Genomic DNA, 11583 nt, shown 5'->3' with positions numbered 1-11583 from the left:
TGGAAGGGCACTGCCTCACATTAGTTCATGTCCTTCACAGTTCATATTGTGACAAGATGTGACCCAATCAAACACTTAATGTCTCGAGCTATACTATACTCATAGGGAGAGCTGCTCGGCGGTTCCTCACTCTAGCAGGTTACGACATGAAATGTGTAACTCCCAACGCAATGAAAAGTAAAGCCTTAGTTGATTTGCTTGCCCATTTCCCGAGTGGATAATATGAATATGTACTTCCATCAGAGCAGAACTCTCAGCTGCAGTATTGGAGGAAGCCAACAAATTTCAGAAAACTTGCCTCCAATGTAAATTCTACCCATGTCTAGCAGAATGCGCCTTAGAGCATTCTATTATGAAGACTGGAGAAAGCCCTATATTTATTGTATTTTTTTTCTGGATCACAAAATCCTCCCCTTTGAAACAAAAGATGTAGTTGGAATAAAGAAAAGAAGGGCATTTCGCTTCTTTGCTAAGCAAGGATAACTTTACAAGAAGGGCTATAATGGCCATCCTCTCCATCCCTTGAGAGGATGTGCAGCAGGTTCTCGAGGAAGCCCACGCCTCAGACATATTGTCGGCGCAAAGATATATGATCACCTGCTGACCCTAGGGTACTCTATGGAGATAGATTCAGCAGCATCTGTTAAGAGGTGCAAGGTTTGTCAACTACAAGGCAACCTCATACATGCTCCAGCCATGGAGCTCCCTACCCATTTCAATCTTGTGCCCTCGATTTCATTGGGAAAATAACCACTCCCTCGAGGGGAAAATGTTTCATTTTAGTAGCAACAGATTTGTTCACCAAATGGGCAGAAGCAGTTTCACTACGCCGAGACAACTCTCCTTCAAGTTGAGCCAATGCACTTGTAGCTTTCTCGAGCGCTGCTGAAGTATGGGCGTACTCCTCGAGATGATGGGAATCAAATCTTGCCTTGGCCACTGCACCCAGCCTGGCATGAACCCATCTCAGAATCAAACCCAAAACACCCCCCCCCCCATATCTCGAACGTCCTTCTGAATGTCTTCAAAGACATCGGCCGGTACCTCCCTCATTACATAAGCAAAAAGTTTGAAGATTATTGGGAAAAGCATGTATACCGCGTATCCTCGAAGTTCTCTTCTCTGGGATTGGAAAAAGTTTAAGGGGAAGTTGTCCAGATGGATTCCATAAGGATGGACGTGGTGCGTTGAACACTAAGGCCTCTCCACTCGACGTAATCAGGATTTCTACTCAAACCCAACTAAGCCCTGAGGACACCTTCTGCTCGAAGGGCATAATCCAGCATTTCTTACAAAGTCTTACAACGGATGTGAGCTTAACAACCCTCGTGCCATGCCCAAGCCCAAGCCCTTACCTTCGCCCTATATCGAAAGATATTAGTTCATTGATCAACTACCATTTGATCCCCTAGGTAAAGGAATTTCTCTAAGGTGCCAAAGAGTCCCCTCTTAATAAGTAGGGCTTTGCTGGTCTTGCAAGCATTCGTCTACGTTTGCTCGCAAAACTGCTAAGGTTAAGATAGCCAATCCCGCTTTGTTTCGGCGGAAACGAATCAATTTCGAACAGTGTATTATAGTCGACGGGCCTCTAGCGATGATCGGACCCAGATAATCAATGTATTCATCGTGCCCCTGGGTTCGGTGAAAGAATTGAATTTCCGAATGAGGTAGCCTGCTGGGACTTTGCTAGAAAAGGGATTAGCGGCTTAATGCATGGATTTGAGCTGCGAAAGGCCTTTGTAAGTGCCTTGCTCATGCCTTCCCGCCTTACTATGTCAAAGAGCCAAAAATGCACTCAATGAAGGCCACGATCAATAGTAGGGGTTTCTCGCTCAACTAACAAGCCCAGGGATCACAGACGAGATCTAACCTAGTGGTTTCGCTTTAATTCTAACTATACGAAGATCTTATTTCTTACCTACTAGATCGATTGAAAGAAGCCTTCGGGTTACAGTCAACTTATAAAATACTCTCCTAAGTAGATATTCTTTCTATCCATAAACAGAAAAGGGGGGGGGGGGAGATTCCTGCTTGCCTACTTCGCGAATCGAAGGGAGAAGACCTATTCAATAAAAAAGTGCAAGCAAAAAGCATTCTATGAACGAATTCCTTCATAGCCTTCATAGATAGAGTAGAGAGAAAAGGGAGTAAGCCTTTTGTATTCTGTTCTTATTGCTTAGTTCCTGTCTATCTCTATCTATCAAAATAGACCAGGAAAAAGATCAATCCAAATCCATTTATGGATATAGATATCATCCCAAATCCGTTATAAACCCTTATTGGCATGTCTTGTTCGTTTATGTCGTTAGATATTCATTTTAGGTACACTTTTAAAATTAGGACTTATTGTCGAGACTCCTTGTGGAACTAACTAACTTATCTTCGTCGTAATCATTTCCGTCTATCTTATCTCCAAGGTGAGTAATCACACTCCCCTTTTTCTCTATTTTTGTTTTGGGGCATTATGCGTGCTAGAAACTATTATTATAATATTATTTCGCCCAAACACAATTCCATTAATTGTGTGGTTGTGATGATGCTCGATTAATTATTGATTGCTATATGAATTATGTGTTTACTGCTTTATGGTTGGTTGGTAGATCATGCTCATCCTCATCCTCATCCTCATAGTATGATCCTACGCCGTCTGAGTAGGCATGTCTGAATCTAGTAGCATGTTCGAAAAGACACTTTTGTTACATTTATTTTATGTTGTTATTGGTTGCGAATTCATCCGAGTAGACATGTCCGTATTCTAGTGGCATGATCGAAAAGACACTTATACTTATTAAAATTAATTGGTGCTATTCACATACGCAAGGAATTGCTTATTTCTCATTATTATTATTATTTTATATTTACACTAAACCGTGGTTACTCGCTCAACATGTTTTGTTGACAAATTATTTTAACGAATAATGCAGGTTGTTATAAGAAGTTAATTGAAGTGAAGACATAGATTTGGACTTTAGGTTAAAAATTATAAAGTTTAAATGTTGTATTAAATTCTTTTTTTTTTCATTTGAATTATTTGTGTACGATTGTTGTGAATAAATAAATTTATATATTGACACTTATTATTATTAGTGTATTTAAGCTATAATACAAATTATGTCGTGCCCCGGCATGTTCCGCAGTAGGTTAGGGTGTGACAGTATTAGAGTAGCAAGGAAAAAAAATCATAATCAGCAAAAATAAAAATGAATCATGGTGGTACAGTAAGCAACAAAATTAAAAAGCAGTTGTTCATTGAAAAATTCAGACTAAAATTTATATACATACCAAACAACTAAATAAAAATGACAAAGGGCGAGACAATGAACCAAGTAAGGAGCGAGAATAGTTATCATAATTTTATTTAATTGCTTTAATTATTTTCAATAACGTGAAAAATAGAAAACACATTTTAATTATTAAAAGAATTTGAGTAATAAATTAATCATAAAAATGATGATTACGTGGAATTGTAAGTATTGATAGGGATGTATGTAGGATTGAAGAGAAAAATATGTGTTTTTGATGCACTTGTGAAAAGCCGATATGACAGATAACTAGATACCTTTTTAGTGCATTTAGCCCTTTGTATTGGTGATGGTATAAATTATGTATTATATATGATGACTAAACCTCTAACCTGGATGTAGCAACATGATGTCTGGCCGCCAGTGTTTAAACAAAAACTGCTCTCATGTTCAGATTATAAATAAATGAAAAGCTATATAAGTACCATCCTAAAACAATTATTAAGTTCTAAAAGATTATCAAGTCTTTCTTTATTTGCACTTTCCTGGTGCCCAAAAAATAGTCGTCAAGGATCGTAACCCCCTTCCAAACTGTCGACATCTTCCTTAAAAACTCCTGCAAAATGTTTTTTACTCAAATTTGACGTGGGCCACGCCAAGCTAGCCCATTTTCTCCACTTTTGTGCCCGTCTCCTCCGCTACAGCATGCCATAAATTATTCTATCAAAGCAATGCATTTTCGCATACCACTATATTCAAATCCTCCACATTGACATACGATTTATACATACACAAAATAAGGATGTATCATCCTCGCATTTTAAATAATGTATTATTTTCTAACAAGGAACACATGGAGTTTCTTTGTTTTACCATAAAAAATTTATATTACACGAGTCAAAGTTGATATACAAATGTGTCTTCATGTATAAGCTATCAAAATGTAATTCTGTTGGGGCATAAGCTGAATACATAAAAGTTAAAACTTATTCATTCTTATTCTCAGCATATCAAGCAAGAAACTTACAAGACAGCATTCATGAATAACAGGAGTCAAATTGATCAAACATTACTCCAATTTAAACGATGACTTACTGCTTTCTCCATTTGCAGAGGCATCAACACAAGTATCCAATTCTCCATCGGTGCAGAGCATAAGCGATTTCCACCATTTTATCCCATTTCCAGCTGTTATATGCTTCCAGCAGGGCTGATCACACTAATCATCATCCAGAGTTACAAAAAACGGTAACTTTCATATACCAACAAAATCTACTAGTTCATATAGTGCAACCCGTTAAGCAAAACCTTGTACGTTTTCTCGTTCATAAAACTATCTTTCTTCCTAAACTCTTCAAGAACATCAAAAGCATCATCAACCCTACCTTCCCTACACAACCCTTCAACAACCGTCTTATACGTCAACAAATCAGGCGACATCGATTCACCCAACATATCAAAAACAACACTAATCGACTCATCAAACCGCTGCTCCATCGCAAGACTACAAATCAATATCATAAACGTACTCCCTTTCGGCACCAACCTCTTCTCCCTCATCAGTTTATAAAACCCTAACCCCTCATCCACTCTCTCCTTCTCACACAACCCATGAATCAAATAACAATAAGTATACAAATTCGGCTCGTTTCCATACAACTCCATTTCCCGATAAACCCGAATCGCCTGATCAATTTCGTGGCATTTCGCGTGTGCTTTAATTATCATATTCATTGCGAAAGTATCCGGAACCACACCGGAAGCTTTCATTTGCTTCGATATCGATTTCACCCCGCGTAAATACACAAAACACACATTAACATTATGAAACCTTCTAAGCAACGAATCCAGTAATATTTTATAAGTTTCTAAGTCGGGTTTAATATCTTCTGAACTCAACATCTTTTTGTAAACATCGAATGCTCGATTGAATAAAAACTTACGGCCGCAGCAGAACTTGATGACGGAGTTGTACAGCGGGACGCTGCCGGAGCACGCGCCGGAGATGATTTCTTCGACTAGGGTTTCGGCGTGGTGGTAGCGTTTATTGGAAACTGAGATTTGGATCATGGTGAGGTAGGTGTTGCTGGTGTGCTTGTAATTGCGTTGTTGGCCGGTCCAACGGAAGATGTCGTAAGCGAGATCCGGGTCGGATTGGGAGCGTAAGGCTTCGACGACGTCGTATGGGGTGAATCCGGGTTTGAGGTGTTCGACCCATGAGTTGAATTGTTTGACTAGTGGGGTTCGGGTTATTGGGTTTGGTGGTGGTGGTGGTGGTATGGTGGCGGTGGGTTGGAGTGGGTCGCCGGCGGTGGTGGAGAGTGTCCGGCGGTGAAGAAAAGTGGACAGAAGGCGTTGGTGTAATATTCGTTTGGCCATGGAAAAGAGTTTGCAGTGGTTTTTGGGAGTGTGTTTTCTGATAAAACTGGGTTTCGGGCTTGTGCCCATATCTGTTTTCTGGTTGGGCTGGGCTTACTTGTATTTTACTTCAAACAATTGAATAGAAGGGTACAATACTACAATACTACAATGTGGTGCACACACACTGGGTTATTCGGTGATACTGGTTTCGGTTTGGGTCAACAAAAGTCCATTGGTTTTAAATTGGAGAACGGTAGTTTAGGTTTTAAACAGGTTTTAGTTTTTTGCTGGTATGGCTTGATTTCAAACCGGTTTTAGTCCAGGGTAGAAGTGCACATTTCGGTTAACCGGTTAACCGAAAACCGGTTTTTTTTCCTAACCAGTTTTTTTTGGCGGAAAATAACCATTTAGACCGGTTAATTGGGTCGGGTACTAACCGGTTTTGAAAAATTAATAAAAAAAGAAAATCGGTTAATCGGTTAAAAACCGGTTTTTAATAAAATAATAAAAAAAATCGGTTTAACCGGTTAATAACCGGTTTTGAAATCAAGAATATAAACCGGTTATTAACCGGCGGTTAGGATCGGTTAGTAACCGGTTAGGATCCGACCGGTTAGTAATCGGTTAGCTTTTCAGTTAGAAACCGGTTAACCGGTTTCTGTGTTCACCTCTAGTTCAGGGCTTTACAAACCGATTACAACTCTGGCAGTTTGATTCTTAATCGGCTTTCAATACATGTTTCGGTTTCTGAATCGGTTTGTACAACTCTAAAATTTAAGGAAAATTTCTCAAAATAGGTGTTTATAAAACAAATTTCAAGTTTTAGGTATGATTTTCAAAGAATTTCAAAAATAAGTATTATAAACCAGTCGTGACGAGTAAAGAGTAGCTTGCATAGCCAATTAAAACATATCAAGTGGCCATAAACTAACCGTGACGAGAATGTTTACTACCCATCTAGACGTCATGACTAAAGAAGTTGCATGCCTCGTAATCAACACGCACGAGTACTGCATAAATGGTTTAGTCGTGACGAGTAGATTATAACTTTCCGAGACACGAGTAGTTTACTAAACTAACCATAACGAGTTGTTTGTTTTTACCAAATTCATCGAACCGGTTAGTTTTACAAGAAACTAACTGGACCGGTTAGTTTGAAGGCTCAAATAGTCATTACGAGTAGTTTTTCCTTACACATTCCCAATACGAGTAGTTATTCCGTAAACATATCCAATACGAGTAGCTTGTTACTAGTTAACTCGTCGCGACTAGTTTGACCTGATAATCTACTTGTGGCTACTTGTTTTAACGTTAATACGATTTATTTAAAATATATTCTAAAAGATTACTTGCCGCGGCACAATTAGTTAGATCCTACTCGGCCCAACTTCGTTTGGAGAAATTTAATATGCATTTCTCCTCTTTTAACATAAATCAAACTATTGATTGTCTTACTAAGTTTATGTTGATTTATTGAGTGGTACCACGTTCAAAAACTCTGTCTGGATGTTTAAGGGTCATCAACCCAATTACCAAATTGAATTAATATGGTTAGGGTTTTATCAAGTCGGATTTCGGGGGTAGCAGTTAAAAGTGACACCAATGTTATTACCAACTAGTTTTTAACTCAGACGGTGGTAAAACCCAAGTGTTGGTAAAACCCAAGTGTTGAGCCGGTAAGTCGATACGAATTCGATCTGTGACATGCGTTATTGTACTAGAATTAAAACCAAATATAGAACAAAAACTATAAAAATTGAGGTGGACCAATCGGGTGGTGTCAGTCGGTAAAACTAGAGCGTTGGTAAAGTCCAACCGTTTTCAATCCCGGGTGTTGAAACGGTGAGTCTATGAGAATTCGGTCGGTTTTCGTCACGTTCCTTATAATACCGGAACTGAAAAAATTTGGCGTTTGGTCGGTCTCAACTACGTATGTTATGATGATTGAATTAAAAAACAAAAACAAAATTTGCAGGTCAATTCGGTGCCACCAAGTGGCCCAATAGGACACTTGCGGCAGCAAGCTTGTCATTTATAATAGTTGGACCATTTGACGGTGCCAAACTCGTCATTTATAATAGTATAACTAGTTTTAAACACCCGGCGCGTTGCGCCGGGACATGTCTATAGGGCCCGGGCGGTGGTAAAACCCAAAAGTTATCGGTCCCCGGACATTGAGGCGATAAGTCAACACGAATTCTATCGGTTTCAATTACATGCGTTATGGTATCACTAAAACTTGGGCGTCGGTAAAACCTGAACGTTGTCAATCCCGGGTGTTAAGGCGGTGAGTCTATTCAAATTCTGTTGGTCTCGGTTACATTTGTTACGTTATCAAAACTAAACAAATAAATAATAATAAATACAAAAACAAATTTGGCATTCGATTGGTTTTTGTTACATTCGTTAAAGTACCAGAACAAAAAAAAATGCGGTGAGGTGAGTCTACGTGAATTGGGTCAGTTTCCTTCACATTCGTTACGATACCTAAACTAAAACAAAAAAAGAAAAAAACGAAGCTGTCATTTGATCGATTTACGTTATGTAACGGTGCCGAAACTAAAAACAACAAATAAAACAAAGTGTTGCCGCCCATTAAGGTGCCGCAAAGTGGCCAATCTGACACTTGCGGCACCAAAGTGTCCGTTTACTATATTACGAGCGTTGTCGGTACTGGACGTTGCGCGGTGAGTCGGTAAAACCCGAGTATTGTCAGTCCCGGGTGTTATGGCAGTGAATCGACACAAATTCGGCAATACAAAAAACAAAACGTTCGTTACGAATCTACAAAAAAAGGTTAGTCAGTAAAACCCGAGTACTGTCAGTCCCGGGCTTGTGACGATGAGTTGACACAAATTCGGTAATACAAAAAACAAAACGTTCGTTACGAATCTAGAAACAAAAAAACAAAAAGAAATAGTATTTAACCAATAAAAAAAATTATATAAAAAAAATTGAACCGTTGAGGTGGTGCTACTTGGCCCAATCAAGGCCTTGCGGCACCAACCAACAACTTTACTTATATACTAGTGATTTCTCGTGCGCGTTGCGCCAAATTCTGTCTGTAAAACTTGAGCATTGCAGCGGCAAGCTAATGTGAATTTTGTCGGTATCATCTACATTCATTACGTTACTGGATTAAAACTAAAACACAGATTCTTCAAATTAATATATTTAAATAAAAACAAAAAAATGTAGTTACACTCATATAACTTATTGTATAAAAAATTTAATTAATTTAAAACAACGTTTTTTCAGTTGGTAAAACATGAGCGTTGCGACGGTGACTTGACTTATATTCAGCCGGTATCGGTTACGTTTTACGGTACCATAACTAAAAACAAAAGGTAAGTTCGTGAACTTAACAAATAAAATGACTATTAGCATATGCATATAAAAGAAATTAAAATATATAAAGCGGCGTTTATTCGGTCGGTAAAACCTGGACGTTGGTAAAACCCGAGTGTTAATCAGGGTGTTGTTGGTGAAGCCTAGGCGTTGCTAAAACTTGAGCTTTAAAACATGGACGTTCGTAAAACACGAGGGTTAGACGGCAAGCAGGCGCAAATATGGTTAGTATTTGTTACGTTTGCTGGGTATAAGCGTAACTTAAAAAACAAACAAACAAAATTTGAAAGGCAAAAAAAAAAAACAATAAAATAATCAGAATGCTTATTGTGGCACCGACAAGTGACTTTTACTTCTATATAGATAATAACTAGTGTTGGCACCCCCGCGTTGTGGCGAGGACGTCAAACTATTAAAAAACTAACCGCTCAATCAACACACAGAAACTCATAACAAATGTTGAATCACATAGGCAAGGGGTCGTGCTAACGCGCAAAAGTTAGACCGAAGCATAAAACATAACGCGACCGCAAAATGAGAAAAAATTGACGTAAAAACGTTCAACCAGTGTTAACTTGTAAAATTTAGATTGAAATGTAAACAAATAAATTTGTAAAAGATGAAAAGTACACACGCACGCCCGTTTAATGCGCAAAATTAAACCTAAACATAAAAATACTAAAAGAGTAACCAAGTTGAAAGGGCTGTTAAATAGGAAAAAAGAGACGTACAAACAAAATAAAAATTTGTCAAAAGTTTATAAATATTGAAAAATATTTTGTTTGAAAGTTTAAAAGAAAACTAAAAACACCAACACAAAAGGGTACAACAAATTAAGCATGTGTTACAATCAACATTGTATAATTGTTAATTGTATATATAGATAATAATTACTAGAATCATGAATTCACAGTTTTTATAGAATTGAAAATTAAGACATAATGATCTCCTAACCGTAGAAAGCCCAACAACCCCATGGATTCTTCAGAAAAGCCGGAGATCCCGCCACCGACGCCGGCTTACCGTCACCGACTTCCGTTTCACCACCATCACCTCGAACTATCACCAAACTGCCCTCAACATGGCGGCTACCTTCTGCCTCCAAACACTCACCACCATCTACAGTTATCCCCTAATTGCCCACTCCACCGTCACTTATTACCTCCTTGCCAACTCCACACCCCAAATTTTCACCCCAACATTCAACGTTTTCCCCTCACCCCCAATTTTTCTTCAACTCCAAACCCTAATTTTAACTCCGTACCACCCGAAGCTGAAATTGATGCAAATAGAAATATTGAAGAAGAAGACGAGGATGAGTTTATGTTTGTTTTAACTGATGAATGGAAAGAGTTCTTTGCAAAATCTGAAGCTAAACGAAGATTAGGTAGCAAACCACAGTTCTCATTCATGTTCTTGTTAGATATTATATTATATTATATTATATTATAGTTATAGTTATATGAGTGAAATTGAGTATAACCGTTTTGCAATTTGCAGCAAAGAAGCAAGCAAAAAACAAGGGTAAAGGTGAAGATTAGTAGATATATGTTCATGCTGCACCTGCAATCATCAAATTTTGTGATGGCTTAAATATAAAACTTTAATTAATTTTGAACCTTATTTCCTATAGATTTTGAGTTTGTTGTTTGCTATGTTTGTTAAATCTTATGTTGTTTGAGAAGATATAACTTGTAAGCAATGTTACAAAAGTCGCTAGGCGGCCGACTGGGGAGTTGGGAGTAGTCGGAGTACTCGGAAATGGTAATTATAATGAAAATTAATTTTTGGACATTATATATTTGTCAAAATAAGCATAATTCACGTCAAAAGGGTACTCTAGCTGACTCGGCAACTTTTGAATGACTTTTAACTGACGTTTAGAGAACCCTAGCCCGCCTAGCCTGACTTTTGACCGCCTAGCCCGACTTTTTGTCCGACTTTTAGAAATTCCTAGGCCGACTAGCCCGACTTTTGACCGCCTAGCCCGACTAGTCCGACTTTTGACCGACTTTGACCGCCTCCGCAAATTATTGTTTTGTCAGTTAAACTCCTTTATAACCACATCGGGTATTTAATTCCCGACTTTTGAAATATAATATTTAAATATAAAGGCTTCCGCTTTAATACCTTAAAAAACTTTAATAAATTTATAAAACATGTACCAACAGTTGGTCACATTCCTAGGCCCTACATTTTTTATCCATGATTATTGCGTCAAAAACACAATGATAATATTAAACACATTGATGGTTTAATCAACAGTCAAAACCGGTTTTCAAGTGGAAGAAAATTGGTTCGGTTTCAAACCGTGGTTCTGTTTTATACCGGTTTCAATGGAGGGGTTCCCAACCTAATTACAAACCAGTGGTTCAGTTCTATTCCTAACTGGTTTTAATACAAATAAGGTTTAAAGTATAAATATTATTTTAAAAGCAAGTGTTGCTAAACGTACTTTCTACCCACCATTTTACTTATGGTACACTCGTTAAACTTTAAAGCTTATTTAATCTTAATAATGTTTTTAGTTTAACGTATCACCACCTCCAATTTTTTTGCATGTAATATCTACTTGTAATTATAATATATAAAAATGTTTTATGTGTTTTTCTTCTTATTATTATTATTTCAA

At 37.9% G+C, this 11583-nt stretch overlaps 1 protein-coding gene across 1 annotated transcript; it reads right to left on the bottom strand.

Annotated features, from left to right (window-relative positions):
- Positions 1–4336: 4336 nt before the first annotated feature.
- LOC143531964 (pentatricopeptide repeat-containing protein At3g25210, mitochondrial-like) lies at positions 4337–5679 on the bottom strand. The gene has a single exon (XM_077027135.1). The coding sequence runs from the start codon at positions 5619–5621 to the stop codon at positions 4518–4520; it is 1104 nt and encodes a 367-aa protein (XP_076883250.1). The 5' UTR covers positions 5622–5679; the 3' UTR covers positions 4337–4517.
- Positions 5680–11583: the final 5904 nt, after the last annotated feature.

The sequence above is a fragment of the Bidens hawaiensis genome, unplaced genomic scaffold (assembly GCF_021521415.1).
Source record: "Bidens hawaiensis isolate Kalapana, Puna unplaced genomic scaffold, B.hawaiensis_p1.1 tig00009311_1, whole genome shotgun sequence".
Lineage (NCBI taxonomy): Eukaryota > Viridiplantae > Streptophyta > Magnoliopsida > Asterales > Asteraceae > Bidens > Bidens hawaiensis.
This window is presented reverse-complemented; position numbering and strand designations above follow the sequence as displayed.

Bases quoted from the DNA above. Each gene is read 5' to 3' on its own strand.
- LOC143531964 (XM_077027135.1), bottom strand. From the start codon at position 5,621: ATGGCCAAACGAATATTACACCAACGCCTTCTGTCCACTTTTCTTCAC.